The sequence below is a fragment of the Pezoporus flaviventris genome, unplaced genomic scaffold, assembly GCF_033815535.1.
Source record: "Pezoporus flaviventris isolate CSIRO_AGI_PZ_B2104156 unplaced genomic scaffold, CSIRO_AGI_Pfla_v1 ptg000057l, whole genome shotgun sequence".
NCBI classification, from domain to species: Eukaryota; Metazoa; Chordata; class Aves; order Psittaciformes; family Psittacidae; genus Pezoporus; species Pezoporus flaviventris.
In genome coordinates, this window is record NW_026892605.1 from 105785 (window position 1) to 129622 (window position 23838).

The 23838-nt window shown below is 37.4% G+C and overlaps 1 protein-coding gene across 2 annotated transcripts in view; it reads left to right on the forward strand.

Moving 5' to 3' along the window:
* The window catches only part of LOC133277506 (cAMP-specific 3',5'-cyclic phosphodiesterase 4D-like), a 96247-nt gene that overhangs the window by 12117 nt on the left and 60292 nt on the right, over positions 1-23838 (forward strand). For both annotated transcript variants that reach the window (XM_061469375.1, XM_061469376.1), the window contains exon 2: positions 818-941. In XM_061469375.1, coding sequence (XP_061325359.1) covers positions 900-941 — 42 coding nt within the window. In that variant the 5' untranslated portion in view covers positions 818-899. The remainder of the gene's footprint in view (positions 1-817; positions 942-23838) is intronic.

A 23838-nucleotide genomic window follows, 5' to 3' on the forward strand; every position in this document is an offset into this window, starting at 1 on the left:
AGAAATTGCACTTCACCTCATCTTTGGCTGATAGAGCTAAGGAAAAAAATGTGTGCAGAGATGTAACTGGCTCAAATGAGAACTTAAATCTTTCAGCTGTTTGATCCTGTAGAATATGAATTTCCCTTTAACTCTACTCTTCCGTGATTACTGCTGTGCACTTACCCAGAGGCTGATGAATGCTGATTTTCAAAGTTGCTATGCCACGCCATCATCAATTGCTAAAGCTTTTGCTTAGTATTATTTTATTAGTATTTTGTTTAGTATTATTTGCTTTGTATTGCTATAATACAAAGACCAATTTGTGAGATTCTGACAACTATATAAAAATTCCCAAGTGCTGGTTTAAACATCCTTCGGCACCTGGATTTTAAAATTATTCTAGTTTACCTTCTTCCCTTAAATTCAGCATACAGTCTGCCAGTCTGAATAGTATGCAATTTAACAGGTCATTTCAGACTGAGAAACTGAGAAAATAAAAATACCCAGTAAGCCCTATTTCATTATTACAAACAATACTGCCAATATCTAGTTAAATAACTGTGGCAAAAAGCCCTGCCTCAGAAGTCTGTAACCTTCTGTAATTGTTTGGGTTGGCATGTAATTGTTACTGATGGGAAAGCATGCACTGTTCATGGACATACTTGTTGTATGGTTCAGGGTAACTGTATGTGTTATGAGTTACTGGTACGTAAAACATCTGCTCTAATGGATCTTAAGAATATTTGCAACTTTTATGCTTTGAAGCAGTGGCTTATTCCTAGATGTTGTACAACTTGCAAAGACCTTGATGCTAACAAGATTAATTTTCTTTCAGCATTACATCTGGCATTCAGATGGTCAAGGAATAAAACCTCTCCTTTGAAACTTACAAAACACTTCTGATTTAGTCAGTCACCATGAGCAAGAATGCCTGTAGTGCACGTGGGAAGAGCAAAAATGTGAGTAGAAAACTTTCTTTTTCTTGTGTCTATTTCATTATCAGTATTCTTCCATTCTACTTATGTGTTGTGTTAGTCTTCCAAATACCACTTTCTGAGTATAACAGTAGTTGTGTTAAAATCTTTGTTAGTTATACCCCATTCTTGTACCTGCAGCCTAAGTAAACATGTATGGGTGACTTACACATACAAAGATAACATTATTTAATAGGAGCATGTTTTGGGGTAATTTTTTTGTAATTGAGATTTTTTTCAGAGTGTATTTTATACAGCATTATTAAAAGTGATTTCTTTTTCTTTAACATTCATTGCAATGTGATATACATATTATCTGTAACGTACTCAGTCATAAATATATGCCCCTGCACTGATATTAGTATCACAAATTGCACTTCACTCAATTTGACAATGCATTGTTGACTGTGCAATTTTCCATGAGATCAGTGAGAAAATATGCTAATCATATATTCATAGATTTGAATAAGACCTAATTTTGTTTAGTTTCTGGCTTTTGTGGTGTTCTTTTGTCCCATATGTGTATGCATGTCTCCCAGTATCCAAGAGTACTATTGAAAGAGAGGTTTCAGGTGCTGAATGTGTGGTATTATATGACAACGACTGCCTTTCAGGCACAGACAACACTAAATGCTCCTTTCTATTATGCTACTACTATATTTAAGCTGTTGAATCTCCCCTTTCTCCTAATGGACAAGGACACTTTATTTAAGTGCTTTGAAAAGTGGTAATAGGAAAGTTCTAGTGTGCATGTACAGGGACACTGAATCTACAAAGACAAAGAATACAGTTACATTATTTGTTTTCTGAAGGAATCCTACCTTATATGTAAGCAGAATTCACTTCAGAAATGTTCCACATCACTCTGGATTCAGACTTTTTAAACTTCCATGAGCATCTTCCACCTTGTCCTGTAATGAAATCAGAAAGGCTGTCTCTGTGTCGTTGCTGTTAATGCCTTGGTGTGTCCTGCTTCCTTCTTGCCTCTGCTGCCTACATCTTTCAATCCAGTGGTGTTGGTTGTTGGACCAAGAAGATGAGCTTAGTCAACTTCATCCAGAATTACTCAAGTTTCTCTCAGGTGTGGGAAGGGAGACATCTCTGGTCAGCCCTGATGACGAGCTTTCTGAATCTGGCAGGCTCTAGCTGCTTGAGCTCCTGGCTATTGGCATTGCTCTTCTTGGCTTATTCTTAAAGATTTCTTAAAAAAAAAATATATTAATCTCTATGTAGAGAAGTTTTTCTATCCTGTTATTTTACTGTACATGATATCAGAATATGTATGTACAGCCATAGGGGAAAAGTGACAGAAGTAAGCTAAATTCATCATGATGCCATGGTTCGACATGTGGATCAAATAAACAGCCTGATATGTCTCAACAAAATGAAGATAGATATTCAGAGTGCTTAATAAATCTTCACTGTTGATGTTGTCTGACCTCCTGAGCACTAGGTAAAGTGTGAGACTCTCCATAACATTTTTAAAAGACAGAAAAGCATAAGATATCAAGGTTAGCTGATATAATGAGATTTGGTCAAATTAAGGGGAAACGTTTTTTCAATTTAAGTTAACTGAATGCTTTTTTATGTTAATCTTTATTAATTCAAAGGATCTTCATATTTTCGTACAAATGTCCTAGTATATGTTTTGTGAAATTAAAAGTTCAATGAACATACTGAACGTTTCAGGCCAGAATGAGAATTTTTAACCTACAAATAAAAGTCATTATTTTTAGTGTTAAATTGTTGTACAAATTTCTGTCTGAACTTAATCATAACCACCTGCAGCTATTTTTGTTTAAACAAGGTACTATTGTGTGCTTCTTATCTTTAAATTGAAAAATACGCAATATTTAAGAAATTATTTTAAGCCATGAGGTAGTATGCTGTTTAAATAAGTTCATGACTACTGTTCATAGTGGAATAGTGGCACCATATAAACAAAAGTGACTTTGGAGAAATGTCTCATTACATATTTTGAGTACAACCAAAGATTTCATATCACATCAAATCTTCTATCTTCCTACATGTCTGTTAATTTGAATTTGGATTGCCAAAATTATCCATGATCTGCCAGACCAGTTATTTAATCAAAAGACTTCCTAATGATAGAGTAAAAGACATCAGTGAACTGAATAATCTTAAAAATAAAAATGGAATATGGCTTTTATGTTTATTTTGTGCTCTCACATAGCTTTCAAGGACGTTTTTAAGTTTCTAGGAAGTATGGCAACCAAAGTCTTGGTTGAGTGTTTTCACATGCTACTGAGTGTAATTTATCTAATACAGAAATTGAATCTGCAGATGCATGTGAACATTTTGGTTTTCTCACCAAATGCAGAACTAATTGTGCATCGTGACCTAACTGAAGCTTAGTTTTGCTGTGTAGAATAATAGAAACTGCACATAGAAAAGACGTTAAAATTTCCAATTTTTTTTTCTGACAATGCAATATGTATAATAAACTTATGTCCTCAGACAGTACAATATATATAATCCTGCTAGTGCTTTGCCTTCTCCCTAGCTGGTTTGCACAGTATTGCTATACATTCTTCTGTTGATAATCCATGGAGTTGCATTTAACTGTGTTTTGTAATCAGAGTTTGCATAGTAGTCAGGTCTTTCTTTCACTCTGGCTCACAGCAAGACATCAGTGAAGGTGCCTGTATTTATGTCCTTTCAGTCTATGTGTACTATTTGTCTTGTTCCTTTTCTTAGGTAGCTTTTTCTTTCTTTTACAGTTTCCTCATAAATAAATTCCTCCTTTCCTGAAATGTCTGTGGTTTTTTTTGGGTGTCTTGAACTGCTTAGAATATTCTAGGTATTTTATTGCTTCAACTTCCATGACTTACCATCTGGTACTTCTGAAAATACAGCTAAATGTTGTTCTTTCCCACTTTCCCTCTATCTAATTTGGTACTTCCCCTCCCCTTACAAAATTACTTCTAGTATAGGACAGGGATTTTAGTTAGTGCTGATCAGCTATGGAAGAAGACTTTATGAATATTTTCAAAATAAAACACTGAACTGATTTTTTTTTGTGTTTTAAAAGGGCTTTATATTATCTTTGTAACTGGACTAACAAGCTAATGTATTTCTACACACAGCTTCACAAATTTCAACATAATCTGTTCTTAATCAAAAAGCATGATGGAATACATTATTAACTGGTATTTTTAAAACCAAACTTTCGCCCTATCTTCAGTTAAACTAACACAGCTTTACTGATGATTAATACACTATAAATAGTAAATTTTTCAATAGACTATTGTAATAATTGCTTTCTGTAGCAATATACTGGACGCGTATTTGGTCAGCTAGAGGAAGTGAGATTCTACTTTCGGGTGATGAGGGTGCTAGTATATGTGGAGAAAAGAAGTCTGAATGCTACACTGTGTGGGTGTTCATCTTGGAACATTGTGTCAGAAGTGAGTCAACTCTTGTGAAATCAGAAAGTAGCTATACTGGAAGAAAATGAAACAACCAAGAGGATATGCTTAGCAACTGGGCCTGCTTGAACTGTGGAATTTCAACAGCTTCAACAACAACAACAAAAAACAGAGCTGGGGACAGAAAATAAAATTAGAGCTTTAACAGTGTTTAGTCAGCCTTTTAACTTAAGAATATCTGTAAAAGTCTAGAAGTGTGAGACTGTTTTGAATCATAAACACATTATATATAATGTGTATTTCCAGCAGCTGTAACTTCTGGATAAACTACAGATCCCTTGTAGGAGACAAAATGGCTGTCTCATTCTCTGATCAAAACTTTAAAAGCAAGGTTGTGACTACTGATGGGATCAAATGAATCAGGACCTCAAAAGGGAATACTCAGACTGCAGCAAAGCTTCTGAGAGCTTAGCTGCATGCAGAAGTTGCGGGGGGGGGGGGGTGGGGAGGTGGGGTGGAACTCATGCAAATGGCAATGCAGAGAGCACCTACAGAGATGAAGATCAAAGAAATGCAGAGAGCTGTTTGCAGATAGCGTACTCACCGAGCTGTTTTCATCCAAAGTACTTACAGTTAGATTGTCATAACCTTTACTTATGATGTCAGGGTGTGAAGAAGTTAAAGACTTCCTTTATTCCTATGCTTATTGCTGCTTAGATTATGACTTACAGAGATAACAAGAGCCAGGGGTTCTTTCTGTGCCTCTCCTCCTGTAAGCAAATGGTCAGAGAGAGGAAATGTCATCCTGCCTAAACCAGCCAAATCTAGCACACCTCTCTGCTCACCAGCTAGAATAGCTGCTCAGCAACAGTATAAGATACTCTACACCAAAAAGTACAGTGATGTAAGTCTCCACAGAGAGTGTGAAGGAATTGCAAATAAGTTCAGTTCTAGGCCGTTTTCTGTCACAGTGCAGTTCTGCCAGACAGCAATCCTTGCTTTAGGTCAATAATTCTAAGTAATTAGAATTTGTCACTTTGTCAACATAAACAGGGGAAACTCACAGTGTTCCAGGAGCATTTTTCATAATAAGTTTATATTACTTCCAAATAAATCGATTTTTCTTGCATTGCCAATGGCTATGTCCATTTGTTAGCTGATAGAAGGATACTTAGAGGGAGACGGATTGGACTAACCATTCTTTGTTAATGGGAAACAATTACATTATGTATTCTTTGCCTTATTCCACCCCTCCATATGTAATACTGCTTTTATAAATGAAACAAGGAATAAAAAAGGAGAAGGTGAGACGCTGCTAACAGTCAAATTGAAAACCATTCAGTGGTGCTGCATTTCCCTTAATGTCAGTAACTGCGGTTGCTTGGCAGACATTTTAAGCAGCAAGTTCTCTTCAGCAAAGCAGCAGCTGATGCACAGGAGGTGCCTGAAGAGAGTAAGTAATGCCTGGATCAACTTTAACCCTTTCTGCATGTTTTCTAACATTCCCTCTACATGCATTTAGTAATTTATATCTATGGGGAGAGTCCAGTCTGAGAAAGAATTGCGGTATTTGACCCCCAGTAAATATTTTTAACAGCCAATTACTATTTATTCAGTTATTTTGGGTTAATTTACTGTATTCACATGAGTACATTTGTCAATCCACTTTTAATTGTGGGTTTATCATTTGGAGAGAAATAAAAGGTTCTATAGCAGGAAGACACTTGTGTATTCCTGACAGTGCAATTACAGATGTGTTTCTTTACTCCCACTCATTCTGAATTTCTTCTTTTCTGTCTTCCACCCTCTCCAGTCTCTCATGGATGTTCCAACTGTTATTTGCTACAAGACTATTCTGATCAGATTTCAAAATCTCTTCTCCATGCTTTTATTCCTTCTGCCTCTGATATTTCTGACATAAATGCACATGCTTTTATCATCATTCTCTCTTTTTTTTATGACTCATCTCATGGTTCAGCTCCTACCTACTTTCTTAACAAAGTTCCAGCCTTTTTTAAACAAGTCTTACCTCCTCATCTCAGGCTTGGCAATACTTTAAAGTTTTGACCTATAACTTCACCATTTTGGAACATGAAGACACATCTATATGCTAACAGACATAATAAGCCTAAACTGTAACTCAAATGCCATCCACAACTATGTAGATTTAAAAAATAATCTGTGGACCCATAACATTTGTTTAGTTTACATCAGCAGAAAAAAATCTGTTAATGATTTGAATGTGACTGTCAGAGAATTTTAGAGCTCAGCTATACTGGCAAACCCTTGCAATGTAGCTGACTCTTTGGAGTTCTTGCACATTTGTGTCACTGGTAGCCTCTGTCCCAGTTCTTCCTAGCTCCAGGGATAACTGTCTGCCTGAAAGGCTGTATCTATCTTTCAAGCAATACAGATTATTTTTATTCTTCTGAATCCACCTAATGCTGGAATTTAGGCTGTCTTTGAAGATGCACAATGGATTGTTCAGGCCCTGTTTCATGGGTAGCACTGAGAGGTCTCAGCTTTTTGTATCAGAATTGCACCTATTTCTGTGTTTTACTGCTTACTAATTGCTGCAAACCAGCTCCTGTTCTCTGAAACCAGCTCCAGCCCTCTTGTTTTCGTTGTTTGCTATCACCTTGGTAATCATTTACTACTGTGGTGAATGTAGCAAGGTGAGGTTCAGTCTCTTCTCCCAAGTAGCAGGTGATAGGACAAGAAGTAACAGCCTCAAGCTGCACCAGGGTAGGTTTAGACTGGATATTAGGAAAAAAATTCCTTCCCAGAGAGGGTGGTCAGGCATTGGAACAGGCTGCCCAGGGCAGTGGTGGAATCGCCATCCCTGGAAGTGTTAAAAAATTATGTAGCTGAAGCCTTTAGTGATATGGTTTAGTTGTGGTCTTGGCAGTTTTGGGTTAATGGTTGGACTTGATGACTTTAAAGGTCTTTCCCAGCCTACCTGGTTTAAGAGGCTGAGAAAGTCGGAAGTTCTGCTTTTTATTAAATTCCTTTAATGATTATGTTTACCAAATTGGTTTCTGGAATATTTGCATCTTATCTGCATTGAATTAATACTAATTTACTCAGTAACAACTCTGTAGAGTTAAATCTATCTACCTGTGTATTTTAAAGCACTTGTCAATATCATTCTCTCATTTTTGATCTCAATGAAAAAGAGTCTTTGTCAGGTTTCAAAGAACATGTCTTTTGCTAGCTCTTCAATATAATTTGAGCACACAGTTAACAGAAAGAGACGAGCAGCAGCAGAGTTAGCTAAGCATGTGCAGCAAAAGATGCTGTAAAAAGCTGGTATCTTCCTTCAGACCTGGGTCTGGTTCATGTAAATGTTTTAATATTCAAAGTCAATCTTGGAGGAAAACCTGTTTCCAAATGTTTTGATGAAAGTTTTGGATTGGTTAACAGCTGTTGCTTGGAGATAGATCTTGAATAAGATTCCCAAAAGACCAAATGAGACCCTATGATGTGTTCGTTCCATGTACCTCTACAGAGAGAGCTCAGAGGGGAGAAAATTTTGCAGTTTCCCCTTCCATACTGCACTTCCATTACTTGTATTTCTTTTCCTATGTAAGATCCAGAAAGGTAACGAAAGCAATTATATAATGTCCAAATTAATTAATCTGTTATGTGTAAACTGAACCAATTTCTGTATAACATCATCCTAATCAGGACATTTTGAGATAAAATATAGTAATGATAATAATAATATTAATAACAACAACAAAAACAATAATAATATAAGGCTCATCTGAAAAAGTCCATGAAGCAATATCAAAGTGACACCTAGGTAATTCGCATGCTCTTAAATAAGTGCAAACTGCAACACGATTGCACCACGATTTTTAAAAATGAACTAAAATACCCAGCATTTTTGGCTAAGGGATTGAGGAACTCATCAAATGTTGAATGAGGCAGGGATTTTTTTTTTCAGTGCTGTCATGGTTTAAGCCCAGCCAGTAACTCAGAACCATGCAGTTTTTCACTCACTCTCTCCTTCTTTCCCCTGCTCCCAGAGGGACTGGGAGGAGATTCAAAAGAATGTTGACTCCCACAGGTTGAAATAAGAACAGTCCAGTAACTAAGACATAACACAAAACTGTTGCTACCACCAATAATAATAATGATAAGGGAAATAACAAGGGGAGAGAATACAACTGCTCACTACCCACCGATCAATACCCAGCCCGACCAGAGCAGTGACCTGCCCTTCTGTGTGACTGCCCCCAGTTTATATATTGAGCATGATGTGCCATGGTATGGAATACCACTTTGGCTAGTTTGGGTCAGATGTCCTGTCTCTGCATCATCCCGGCTTCCTGTGCCCCTCCTCACTGGCAGAGTATGAGACTGAAATGTCCTTGATTGGAGTAAATATTACTTAGCAACAAATAAAAACATTGGTGTTATCAGTGTTGTTCTCAGACTAAAGTAAAACCATAGGACTGTACCAGCTACTAGGAAGGAGAAAAATGACTGCAACAGCTGAACCCAGGACAAGTGTATATGCTGTGTTTCTTCTGATAGATTTTGGATTACAGTCTTGAGAAAACTGACTTCAAAACATAAGTGTACTTTTGAAAATACTTGGAGGCAATACTGCCCAATATTCCCATTAGGTAAATAAATTATTGAGTTTTCTACTAATGAAGTTTGAAATGCAGGCAAAGGCTATCACAGTCTTGTCTACATTCTTCTCACTGTATATGCTTTATAAATAATGTCACTTAATAGACAACTTCTAACTCTTTCTGGGGCAGAACATTGCATATAATTGATTTCCCAGCAGGGATCTATATCTACCTTACATGACACATGCTGAGACCCAGATATTGCTTAGTAAAAATAGTTTCTGAATGATAATGTAAGAGCAAATGAACTGTGGTGGGAGGGGAAGACTTCATACATGGACAGTGAGGAAAAAAATTCAATTGTTTTCTATCTACATGCATCAACGTCTCTGGCCACTCTGGTTGCTTTGCTTCAGGAAATAAAATGCTAGAAGTTTTCTCATTACCTATAAAAATTTCCTTCTAAAAAAAATTTTCAGCTGTTAGTCTTTTCATAAGAAACCAGCTGAATGGCACCATCTAGACAGTAAAGGCTCAAGTCTCAAGGGTTTTGCCATGCAGTTTTCAAAATAAAGCAATCATCTCTGTTCAAATATACTTAATGATTCTCTCTTGATAGAGAAAATTAGGTTTTCTGTGTTTATCTCTTGAAATGGCAGATCCTTTGTCCCAGGAAGGTGCTGTTTTACAAAAAAAAAAACAAAAACAAAAACAACCCAAAAAAGGGGCACTCCATTGGAAAATACATGCGATGAAGTGAATGTAAAGAATGTGTTGTTTTCTGGTAAGACTTGAGTGAGGGGCTGTGGAGGTGACCTTCACAAAACCAGCATGATGTTATTTGTAGCTGTATTTGGACCATTCTCTAAGTATCTTTGCAGGCTCTTCTGGCATCTCTTGTTACCTAGCAATTCTCTCTATTTGCCAAAGGAATCAATTTAAAACACCAATACCACCCAAAACGGGGGTGTGAAGACAGCTACAGTTTTCTTCTAGTGTCTACGCTGTACCACTTTCCTTCCACACTCTGAATGTTTGCTTATTTTTGTTCAAATTACATTCTCGTCCAGGCAAAAGATAATATTTTTAATACTTTAAATTCAGAGTAGCAAGGTGAAAATTACTTTTATATCAAATGAGTACCAGTACTGTGATGAGGGTTAGGAGGGTCCTCACTTACTAGAGGTACTATTGTCTGCCATAAAACATTGAGCTGTAAACATCAGAAACCTGTTATCTGATGTAAATTTCTGATTTTTCTCTCATATCTTCAAATGGTACTGCATCTTACCTACCTTTAAGCAAAATTAAACTGGTGTAAAGGAGACATAACAGTGATACCTATTACTAATCCATTTAATTACTCTTATAGTGCTTTTCCATCTTGTGCCTTTTGGGATCACTTTAGACGTAAAATCTCAAGTCATAAAATTATTTAAAAATAACTGTCCTGAATTTCCTTTTTTGCGTGGTCTCTTGATAGAATCAAAAGTTACTATGTTACTATCTCAATTGCAAGTATTTTTATAAAAAAATACTATCTAGTTTTCTGGGTAATAGGAGCATATAAAAATAATTGGAACACTTTGACAACTTCTGAACATGGTTATGACAGATGTCATATATACTGGTATTGAAAGTGCTGTTTCATATTTTCCAAACTGCCCTCTGGCCTCATTGGTTGTGCAGTAGCTTATGTAGTGATGTAGTCCCAGCTAACCATTTATATTTCCCTAATTGGGCACCTGATCAGAGCTGTTGTTATTTTACGAACATCTGCTATTTTCATGATTGCTTAGTATTTTTCCTCTATGCTTTGGTAAAAAGATTTAATTAAAATAGTTGAAATAACAGAGTGCAGAGGTGATCTACCCAGTTACAAGTCAGCAATTTGAGATTTTTCTGTGGATGAACAGAAATTAAAAAATCATTTTTCTGTAATTTATTTCAATTACTTTGTGTACCAAGTTTAAGTAATCAATCACTGTTGTCTTGCACCTTTTTAATAGCTAATGACATGGGAATTCTCAACAGTTGCCTACACCTTTTTCAAAAGGTATCTAGGAGATGTGAAATCCTTGCCTTTTTCTAATATCCTGCTGCAAATGTTCTCTACCATTTTTCATTTCTGTTTTGGTACATTAAATAATTCAAAATTCTATGCTATTAGATGAGTTGTCAGAAGCAGAGGTAGACACTGGAACCTCTAAAGCTTATATATTGTCATGACAAACTCATCAATGTGTTGCATAGTGAATGAAATGTGACTTGCATAATTCCCTGGGAATTCAAACTGCCATGTTTTGATTGTTGCAATTACAAGAAACTAACTATGGCTGAGTATGTCTTAAATCTTCACCTCTTTTCTTCAACTATAGAATTTTATGTTTGTAGAAAAGTGTGTGCCTGTGGAAAAGGGAAAGAGAAACTGAGGATTATTTTTCCCCCTAGAAAATCTAGTTAGAATTAAATATATGCTAATTATTTAGCTTGTGCTGACCATGTCATTTGCTGAGTTGCTTCTTAATGGGCTTTATCAGTCAGCAGAACAGTCAAGATAAAGGATGCAAATTAAGGAATGCATTTATGGGATATTTCCAGCCTAATCGTACCTTCCCTTCCCTCTCTTCCTTCAGTGTTCAGAAGTACTAGTCTTCTGTTCATTTTTCCTTCAGTTAGCCATATGTTCTTACTCATTTTTTAGCGCATAACAATTCCTTTTACTGTTCCAGTTTCTGTTTGTGGCTCTATTCTAGCTTTAACACCTCCTCTGATTGTGTTTCTCCATGTTCCTCTAAATGTTAAATGTAAAGTAATAAAAAAAAAAGCCCCAACAAAAACAAACACTCCACTTTATTATTCTAAGCCTGAATCAATGAATAAAGCTGTAATAGAGAAGCTGCAGTAAATGTAGTGAGTCTGGGAGAGAGACCATTATTTTGGCTCCAAGAGTGTTGAAAACTAGGTGGGATGTATAAACGGAAAGAATAAATATGGTACAATTTATCCATCGCAGTATCACTAAGGAAAACAAACAAAACAAATTAATAGTGCAGTAAGATAGATATCATATGGTAGAGAGTGCTGAAATACTACTTTCTCAGAGGTGAATGATATTCTTTCTTCAGAAAAAAACCAAAACTCCCTCAGGGAAAGTATCTATTGACTTTAAAATATGCCTTAAGGTCTGGCAATAGAAAGTCCTCAGGCTTAGGAAAACTGCAGGTTAAAATATGTTTAAAATTGATTCATTGCTTTTGTCAAGGGTCTGGTGAGGTACCTCTGTTGGCATTTTACAGGGAGAAATCTGTGACAGAAGAAGGTAGATTTTATGTGACCTTGAAAACCTCTATGCAGCTTTGCACAGGTGTCATTGATGGGACTGGTGAAGTTTTAGAAACCCAGATTTTTCATTCTAAAAGAGCAAAAATACCATTTTTCTAATTGTTGCTACAAGCTAATAATGCTTGTATTAAACAGAAGATGTACAATTGAATTGACCAAAAAGAAAACAGTTGCATTACAAGGAGAATGAGCAAAGATTACTCATGAGCAGAGATTACTCACGGGTACTCTTTGAATCTTGTTCAGTCTGAAAAGCCTAAAGTAGACCTGAAAGCTGCAGATGTTGCTAGGGTTGTTTTAATGTGCTCAATATTCTCTCCTTTCAAGAACAGGATTAGAGCAGGGGAAAGGAAAGAATGTTGGTATAGCAATTCTTGAATATCCTAGGGTGAACAATAATTTGCTAACACACTCTTCATTCCAAGACGTTGGTGGGTACCCAAGGCTGTACATCAAGGATACTAGCAACTACTTAAAGCATTAGCACTCCTTTCTGCCTTTTTCTGCCCATGACTCACTCCTACCACCCTACCCCCTTTGCCCAGTCTTTCTGGGGTTTTAAAATATACAGCCATATTAAAAGTGTTTTCAGAAAGGAAACAATCAAGGGAAGGAAGTGTGCTTTTTGCCTTTGCTAGGATGAAGGCGAAAAGGTTGGGTGTCACAACTCAGACGAATAGCTAATAAAAACTTGCTTGCATACATCTCAGCCAAACACTGTTTTTGTGTTTTTCCCCATACAGCAGTTTATCACAAATATCCAGCATTATTAAAAAGCAAGATCTACTTCTGATGTAAGAATTCCTTTCTGGGTGCTATAGAAACAAGAGCGCATTCATGACATCACCAAGGCAACACAAAAATAACAATGTAAGCATCCCTTCATTAGGGGTTTGTGAAACTCTGAAATTACAGACTGGACAGTAGCAGTGTTGAAATGTTTGAAGATGCATGTTTAGTTGGTGGTCAGAGGTTACAATTCTGACATATGGGATTGTGTAGGAAAGACACATTTGTTGCCTGAGTTAGTAAGCAGAAGCATGGAAGAATAAAGACTCAACAAACTGTATTTCTAACCATTTCTCTCATTCATGAAATACTAAAATGAGAAAGTTTTTCAAATTACCAGAACAGAAACTAGGAAACTGTGTCTTCAGCAGAGCCGGTAAAGGTAAGGTACATGCCTTAATATAGCATTTGATAAGCGGAAAATTAGGGAAAATGTTTTTAAAGTTGGTGTTTCTTGTTGGAATATTAATATAAAATAAGCTACTAAAAAAGATGATTATATGAAAATAACTAAATAATAAAAAAATAATTTATAAGCTTGGGACATCTGGAGTTGAAGTTCTTTGTTAACATTAGTTTGCTGGAGTAAAACGGTGTTTTTCCTCTTGATGTGTAATGTTTTCGGGGAAACTTGCCTCAACATTTTTAATTGTGCATAAATGGATGCATGAGATTTTCTAAGAGTTTAATTTCTGGAAGCCACCATACTTTTGCTAAAGAAGCCCTAAAATTTGGAAAACAACAATATTTCTAGTTATGGGATTGAGTTTGTAGAGTGCCAGTTTCACCATAGGTAAAAATTCTGTCAATATAGGAAATGCTTGTACGGAGAAAGATGCAATTTCTCTTGAGCTCTACAGTAAGGTGCTACAAATTTGTGTCCAGATCTTGTACATTTTTATCTCTCAAATCTATGCAAATGGCTAACAATCCAGCTCCCCCTCCCATCCCCTCTCCACAACATCTTGAAGTTTTTTTAAATGTGTTTTCAAGTAAAAAATCTCTAAAAAATATAAATTTGTGATGGTTTTGTATGGTATGGTTTCAACGGATATAAAATGGATTACACTTGTAAATCCTTTTATTTACTGTCATGTTAGCAGTTAATTGGTGTGGTTGACATGCTGGAGGAAAGGGATACCACCACAAAGGGGCCTCAACACACTTGAAAGCTGGACAATGCAAACTTCATGAAGTTCAAAAATGCAAAGTGCAAGGTCCTACACCTGGGTCAGGGCAATTCCAGGCACAGCTACAGGTTGGGCAGAGAAGAGATTCAGAGCAGCCCTGCGGAGAAGGACTTGGGGGTGTTGGTTGATGAGAAATGAACATGAGGCGGCTTCAGTGTGCGCTCGCAGCCCAGAAAGTCAATCGTATCCTGGGCTGCATCAAAAAGAGCATGACCAGCAGGTCAAAGCAGGTGATCCTGCCCCTCTGCTCTCGTGAGACCTCCCTTGGAGTATTGTGTGCAGTTCTGGTGTCCTCAACATAAAAATGACGTAGAACTGTTCAGAGGAGGGCGACGAGGATGATCAGGGGACTGGAGCACCTCCCGTAGGAAGATAGGCTGAGGAAGCTGGGGCTGTTCAGCCTGGAGAAGAGAAGCTGTGCAGAGACCTCATAGCAGCCTTCCTGGATCTGAAGGGGGGCTATAGGGATGCTGGGGGTGGACTGTTCATTAGGGACAGTAGTGACAGGACAAGGGGTAATGGGTTAAAGCTTAAACAGGGGAAGTTTATGTTGGATATAAGTAAGAAGTTCTTTACTGTGAGGGTAGTGAGGCACTGCAACGGGTTGCCCAAGGAAGCTGTGTGTGAATGCTCCATCCCTGGTAGTTCAAGGCTATGCTGGAGAGACCCTTGAGCAACCTGGTTTTGTGGAAGGTGTCCCCGCCCTTGACAGGGGGATTTGAACTAGATAATCTTTAAGGTCCTTTCTAACCGAAACCTTTCTATAACTCTCTGATTGCCTGATTCTCAGGAGAACACAGCATGATTAAGAGATATTCCTGCCCACATGATGAGTTGTATCCACTTATGCCTATACAGCACTCCCTGTAGTGCCAGAAATATGTTCCTCTCTGCTCATTCTCTGCTCAAGGAAACTCTGATCTCAAGCACCCAATTTGTGTTTTAATTGCTGAAGAATGCTTTGTAAGTGGACACAAGGTGTGCAGATTCTGCGAAAGTTTAACAGCAAGCACCTCTGCACATATGGCTACAGTCACAGTCTAATATTTATGCTGTTGCAATTTCAAGATAGTAGGCATAGACGCCTATATTTTTTAAATGTATTACTTCTGTGTTCAAAGATCTGTGTGTGACCAGTGAGATATGTAGCATAATAGAATTGAAAGGAGAGAGGGGAATGTCTAGGATTTGAAGTGATCCCACAATTTAAATGAGAGGCTTATCTTTCGGCATCATAACACCATTTTTTATATGGATTATTTTAGGGGAAGACAAATTGTATCAATCATTTTGATATTTTTTGAAAGGAAATGCCTTGTGGAGGTTTTGCTGAGAGTAAACTCTGGTGCTTTGAAACAAAAGGATCCTGAATTTAAACATGTACAAAATGGGCATTTATGATCCCATAATTCAGGTCTTATACTATTTTCTTTTTTAAAAACAAGGAGAATCTAGGATGATAGTAGCAACAGTATGACCCCAAATCTGTCTTCTTCAGAGCGATTTTTTGATTTGTTGGGGTTTCTTTGGAGTATTTGCAGGAATCTATTGTGGAAGATATTTGGAATTTTGGTTTTGTGTCATTCACTTTTGCAGGATAAATTGCTGATATGCCATTGCCAAACTCAGCACATGCTGCAACTGTCCCTGCCTGACCAGCTTTTATTAAAGGTGACAGGTAACACAGTCTGAAAATAATCTAGTTCTTATGCTGACACAGGAGGCCACTTCAACTGTCATGCAAATGAAAATTGTTGATATTTAGCTGTGTTTTCTTTTTGTTTCATTATTTCATTCATGCGAACATTGGAAGTAGAGAAAAACTTTCCTATTTTCACTGTGATGTGGCGAAATACACATTCCAGCTTTCTTCCTTCTTCTTTTCATTAAGACTCAAATATATAAAATAAATGTGAAATAATCTGGAAATGCTAAGATACTTTTAGAAAAGAAGACATGAAATTGAAAACTAGTATATATACTTCTTTGTAGAAGTCTTAAAAATTATAGAAAGTAATTCTCATCAGTTGAGTGATGCAATTATAGTTGTCTGTGAGAAACTGCAGCAATTGTTGGATGCCTGTGCTAGGCTGAATAGATGGGACTACCAATCTCTCTCATTTCACTGCTGGAATGAAAAGCATAAGCATGTTATTTCTTGTGTAAGAAATGGACAGTATGTAACTTTTAAACCTCACATGGCTTGCAAAATCTTACTAACGAGACAAGATTGACTAGTTTGATTCTGACAATTTCTTCTCTGATGTTAAATCATGCATCAAAAAGCATGGATTCAAGCCTGCTACATGCACTTCATGAGCTGCAATTGGTTATATACTTTTCTAGAATAATTATAGAAATTACATTATGAGGCAGCTTAATCTAATATAAATATGCTTTAGTTAACTCTTATATCTTACTCTTTTGCCTTATAAATATGAATCTATATAGGTCTAAAGAAGGCCTCCCTAGGAAAGCTATTAATGTGGCTTACATATTGGATTTAAAACTTCACAGATATACTTTTCATCAAAAGATCACATTGGAGAAGTGGCCATTCTTCAATTAAAACTGAGTATTAATCTTTAATGCTGTATAAGGCTTAGACTGCCTGGTGCTATTCAGTTAAATGTTTCACTTACAAATTTTAGATAGCTGAGGCCTTTTTGTCCATACAAAATCTGAGAAAGTCTTGTTTTAAAACCTGACCTCTTGTAAGGTAATACAATATTGTGAGCTAAAATAATTTGTTCTCTTGGATTGCCTTCTCCTGTCAAGAAATTATAAGGGATTAGGAATGACAGTGAGTGACAAAACCAAGGAATCCACATCAGAATCATAGAATAGTTAGTGTTTGAAAGGACCATAAAGATCAGCTAATTCAAACCCCCCTGCTGTGGAAGGGACACCTTCCACTAGACGAGGTTGCTCAAAACCCCATCCAGCCAGGCTTTGAACACTTCCAGGGATGGGGCAGCCACAACTTCTCTGGGTACCCTGTTCCAGTGCCTCACCAACTTCAACATAAAGAGCTTCTTCCTAAAGTCTAATCTAGATCTTCTCCCTTTTGGTTTAGAATCATAGAATCATAGAATAGTTAGGGTTAGAAAGGACCTTATGTTTATCTAGCTCCAACCCCTCCGCCGTGGGCAGGAGCACTTCACACTAGACCATGTCACCTAAGGCTCTGTCCAACCTGCACTTGAACACTGCCAGGGATGGAGCATTCACAGCTTCCTTGGGCAACCCTTTCCAGGGCCTCACTACCCTCACAGTAAAGAACTTCTTATTTATATCCAATCTAAACTTCCCCTGTTTAAGTTTTAACCTGTTACCCCTTGTCCTGTCACTACACTCTGCAATGAACAGTCCCTCCCTAGCATCCCTGTAGGCACCCTTCAGATCCAGGAAGGCTGCTATGGGGTCTCCATGCAGCCTTCTCCAGGCTGAACAGCCCCAGCTTCCTCAGCCTATCTTCCTACGGGAGGTGCTCCAGTCCCCTGATCATCCTCGTTGCCCTCCTCTGAACTTGTTCCAACAGTTCTGTGTCCTTTTTATGTTGAGAACACCAGAAGTGCACACAATACTCCAGGTGAGGTCTCACAAGAGCAGAGTAGAGGAGCTGCATCACCTGCTTTGACCTGCTGGTCACGCTCCTTTTGATGCAGCCCAGGTTGGCTTTCATGGTTGGCTTTCTGGGCTGCAAGCACACACTGAAGCTGGCTCATGTTCATTTTCTCATCAACCAGCAGCCCCAAGTCCTTCTCTGCAGGGCTGCTCTCAATCTCTTCTCTGCGCAACCTGTAGCTGTGCCTGGGATTGCTCTGACCCAGGTGTAGGACCTTGAACTTGGCATGGTTAAATTTCATAAGGTTGGCATCAGCCCACCTCACAAGCATGTCAAGGTCCCTCTGGATGGCATTCCTTCTCTCCAGCATATCAACTGAACCACACAGCTTGGTGTCATTGGCAAACTTTCTGAGGGCAATTGGTTTAAAACCATTCCCTTTTGTCCTATGCCTACATACTTTTGTAAAAAGTCCCTCTCCAGATTTCTTGTAGCCCCCCTTTAGGTACTGGAAGCTGCTATAAGGTGTCCCCTGAGCCTTCTTTACTCCAGGATGAACAAGCCCATCTCCCTCTGCTTGTCTTCATAAGAGAGGTGCTCCAGGTCTGAGGATCTGATGCTCCTCTGACTATCTTTGTGACCTCCTCTGGACTCACTTCAACAGGTACATGTCCCTCTTGTCTTGGGTGCTCCAGAGATGGACACAGTACTCCAGTTGGGGTCTCACGGGAGCAGAGTAGAGGGGCAGGAACACCACCTTCAACCTGCTGGTCACACTCCTTTTGATGCACCCCAGGATACGGTTGGCTTTCTGGGCTGCGAGCGCACACTCCCTGTTCATGTCAGCTTCTTGTCAACAAAGAACACCCAAGTCCTTCTCCTCAGGACTACTCTTAATCAATTCTCCAGCCAGCCTATATCTTTATTATACATATTGCCATTGGTAAATTTACTCTGCAACTTGAAAGCAAATTATATTCCAGACACATTCTGTTCATATCAGAGTTGAAGTTGGCTCTTGTTGACATGCACAATTGTAAAAATATACAGATAACATAAAACTCCCTACAAAGTAGTACTGAAACTGAGTTCATGTGGAATGCATATATTACTTATTTAAGGTAAACTGAATTCCTAAGGAGCTGTAATTACAAATTCTTGGCTTTGAGATAAGCCTAGAAATTTTCAAGTTAACCTTGCATCTAAACATGTTGAAATAAGGAAGTACATAGTACTAGCATGTTACTATAGAGTGCTATAGTGTACTGGCATCCATGTAAAAAACGTAAAAGACATAGATGCACATTTTTTACTGTTGAGCAGAAAAAAAAACATAAAACTATAATTTAAATAGTGAATAAACACGTTGTTTTAGAAAAAAATTCCTACAGAATATATTAAGAAATGTTGAAGTGTTGTGAAAAGGCAGAGTTATACACATACTTTCCTATCATATTCTACTTCCTTGCCATGTCTGCCGAATAGATCTGCCCAGTATATACTTTTTCTTCTAAATATTGTTTTGCTTGTTGTGACTGAAAGTTTGTCCTTTAGGAAATATTGTTCTTTTTGAAAGTTTATTACTGGCTTCCTGTGGTTTATGGTGGGGGCAGTATGGTGTCTGACAATTCACAGAACATTGCTTTAAAGGAGAAGAAAAAACTGATTTAAAAAGAAAATAATACTAAAATTTATCAATCCTTTGCAATAGAGTGCTCTAAGATGCTATTATTCTTTCTTAATTCATTTCCTAGATGAGAAAATGTTAGAGATTTAATCTGGTCAGACACGCTATGTGTGGATTAGTCAGTGTGGAGAAGGCAATGCTCAGTTTAAGAATTACAAGTTGGACAAAGAATTATCCAAAGGACAGCCAGCAAATTCTATTGGAGTGTTACCTGTAAGGCTGGTTGGGGGGTTACATGAAGATTTCCTTTGTGGTTTGGCTAACTTGATTTGTCTCAAGTCATGAAGCGTCATCAATAAATGAGACTACAATTGTCTCTTGTGAAGATGTTAGTGGCCTTGTGGACTAGCTGAAATAGGAAGAAACATAAAAACTTGAAATAAAAAGTCATGCACGTAGGGGACTTTATAAGAAGTATTTCTGCCACAAATTGAAGGCTTATCAACTTCAAAGTACAGAAGACAATACAGACTTCAGCCTCTTAGTAGATCACAGATTGACTTATACTTCACAATGTGAGGTTGCTTTGAAAAAGAAGAATAGGATTCTAGAATGCATAAAGCAAACTTTTTCCACTAGTGAAATAAGTACTTTTTGCCTTGTATAATAGAAAGCCATCCAGCTGGAATATAGTACACATTTTTAATTACTTAAGTTTGAGAAAGGTTTATCCATATTTGGAGAAGTATGATGTCGACCCCTAATATGATGTCATGCTGCTGAATCCTCTTAAAAACAGGAGATTAGAAATGATAGCAATGGAGAAATAAAGTCTGGGAACCAGAAAGGACTAGGATCTTGCTTAAACTGAAGGAAGTATTTGTACAAAAATAAAAAGAATGGAGTAGCCAGCAAGACATCTAGGTGGATTATAAGATGACTGTCAGAGAACTGAGGTTTCAGGGCTGACTTCCAAATAGGTGAGCTGGAACAACTGATTTTGATTACTTTGCAAGAGGAATTCTATGGCTGTAGTGGTAGTAGACGGCTTAATTTGATCAAGGAGCAAGATTAATGAATCCTAAACAGTAAGATAAAATTCAGAAGTCTTTTCTAGTTTGTAGCTATGTTACTGGATTGACAGTTAGGCCTTCCAGACACAAAGGATATGAAGTCCATATAAAGTCTTAATATAGTTTTGTTTGACAACCTGACAAGCTAGCTGCTATTTCTGTTGAAATAATTTATCTAAATGATGGAGTATTGCTTTTGGCTCCCATGAACAGATAAAGAAATATTGAAGGTGGAATTCTCAGATATGAAAGCAGAGTTGCTTGGGATACAGCCATTTTTGGGATGGGAAAGGGGTCATTGACAGTCATACCAGAGAACTCTCTTCAGAAACCCAGTTTGGGAGCTGGTTTTATTTCCTGACTAGGGAATCTCCAGGGCAATTCAGAGTATCTAAGATGTGATTATGCCTTTTTCTCTGCTGAACAGGTGAAGAATCTAGATTCCTGACTTAAGTCACATTCCTGCATTCAGATAATGAATATTCATGAGCTGCTCCTCACTTCTCTGCTAGAAAACTGTGTTCTCTTTCCTGTCTACTTTCTGATATAGATTCTTCCCACATTTAGGAAGCTACTGGGAGGGGGAAAAAGAGGAAAATACATGATGTTAAGGTATTGGGTTATATTTTTGCTTACTTGAACACTAAATTTTTCCAGCAAATTTTAAATGCTGTTGAAAAAACTGTATCGGCTAAGTGTGTTTGGTTTTATATCATTCTGTCCAGCTCTTCTAATACTATCAGGTCTTTAGCTGCTTAGAGAGGGAATATCTTCAAACTAGAAAAACAATGTGAGATTGTCTTCATTCTAAAAAAAAAAAAAAAAATCTTATTAATCTGATAAATTTAAATTAAGGATACAGTTTATGAGGGGAGTAAACATGTGTGTGCTTCTTGTTTTTAGGGTATTCAGTTCTGCTTATCATGAAATTTGGTGACCCACCTTTGTAAATCTGGACTTTAATTCTAATACATTATTTACTTCCTTTGCTGGGAATTGTATTTTGTTATACATGGCAACTCCTTTCAGTAGTGTTTGGTTTGAAATGATGCAATGACTGATGCAATGGAAGATTCTGTGGAGCTTTGAGACTGTATTGTCTCTAGTACTTCAAGGTAATTTGAGCAACATCTTTGGTAAAATTAGAAGATGTGGTTCTTCCTTATTTCAGAAGAAAAATTTTTGACATACCTTTCAATCAAGTAAAAACAGGGGAATGTAATAAAATCTTTCTCTTCAGGGAAAGAGATTTATTTTCTAGTGTGCTTTTACCTCTGGCAGATTTCTCATGTTTCTGAGTTACTCAACTTTTTTCCACCATTCAGGATAAAAATAAAAATAACCCCCCGCCCCAAAAGAACCGACCAAAAAAAAACCCAAACAGGTTATGCAAACACTTTATAGCTTTTAGTTCTGTCCTGAGTAATTTTATTCCTTTCTTTCCTTGTCATCTTTGACAATCTCTTTTCCACACAATATTCCCATCTTTGAACTAAATCTTAGGTCAGCAACTTTTAGAATTGTTTTCAGTTGATAAAAGTAAGACATTACTGGGAGGATAATCACCTCTTAATTTGATATTAATTCAGGTAGCTTTTTATGTTCCTAAAATTCAAAATGTCAATGGCCAACTCAGTAAATATAACACCATGGGAATTACATATCATTCATGGACCTTCAGGTTTCTCCCTAGCTACAAATGTTCCTCCAGATTTGCCTTTCCTTGTGTCTGTACTATTTTCTTCCTTCATTTTTCACATTTGATTAAGTCTTCAGAAATAAAAACAGTATTAATGGCATTCATCATAAAAGCAGACAATGTGCCATAACATGGTTATGGTACATTCATAGTTTGGGTCTTGACATTTGGTATTAGAATATTTTAATTTGCAGCTCAACTTCAAGGTCTGTTTCTTGTTAGCAAGTCATGCAAACTCATAATTTCTCTGAGATAGAGATTTATGGTCTCCTATTTTGGGGTTTTGCTCTCTTTTGATTTATCTTTGTGTCCTCTCCCTTCCAATTCACATGGCTTAAATACAAAAGTTTACACTCATGTCTAGACTGGAGTCAGCTGATGCAAAGTATGAGACAGAATATTTGCAACAATTTTTAATAGTCAGCAAAATATACTCAGGAGAAATTTAATACCAAATGAGTGATGAACTGCTGCATATAGTCAGGAAGAGCACTGGTGGAGGTACTTAGTGATTTTAGAAGCATGGAATGTATCAAGTAATATTAATCCCTAGTGTTCAAGAGTACTAAATTCAGCTTTCATAACAACATGGGGGCTAGCGCTCATGAAGGAGGTTTCTTGCCCATCAGAACCATTACCTGTATTGTCTCATGACCCTCGATAGCATTTTGGTAAATCCTCACTTACCTGCAGAGCTGAAGCTTTGGGACTATGGCCAGCATAGCTGAATTTATCAGAAGTAGACTGTAGAATTGTGATATTGAAATCTGTGAAGAACTGTGGTTGATATACATTATGTGAACAGCTCTGGGTAGAGAGATGGGCTACCATTACATAGAATTAATAAGGAGAGAAACTGACCTGAAAAATTGGAATCTATAGCTCCCATCAGTGGCAGTGTGTGTTAGCATGTATGTTAACCAGAAACTGTTAAAAGAGCATTGATGTAAGAATAGCTGTGGCAGGTGAGAACAAGAGTCCATTTAATCAAATGTCATGTCTCCCAAGCATCCCTTAGTAAGCATCAGTGAATTACTCTTCTGTGAATGGTATGCCAAGTCTTTCCTTGAATACGCATGAAATTCCACAATCTGCAAGTCAGGAAGATTCCCACAATTCAGACTCTTGCTCCTTTGTCTGTTTCAGACCTTAGTCCTGCACCTTATTCAAGGTCTATTCTGTGCAATTTTAAAATTTAGTTTGAAGACTAACGATACTGATAAAGATAAGGCAGTTCAAGTGGCTTTTAATGGAAACAGTAGAGGTTTTTACTGGGTACAGAGAAAAAAATTTATATTGAAGACCACTTAGCATTGGAAAGTTGCACGAAGAGGCAGTTCAGTCTCCATCTCTGGAGGATGACCCAACAACACTTAACTGGATAAAGCTGTAATCATGTTACTGTGAACTCAGTACTGATCTCTGAACAGGAGGCTGGAATAGACAAAACCAGAGGCTCCTCCCAAGCTTGAATGATTCTTGGATCAGTCTAATCTATCTCTTTATGCCGGTTCTGAATATGATTATTATTATTTTATTTAGCAACTCTTTGCAAAGACTTTTTGTACATTTGATCACCCTTGTCAACAAACTCTGAACCTCTCTGAAGCCTATAA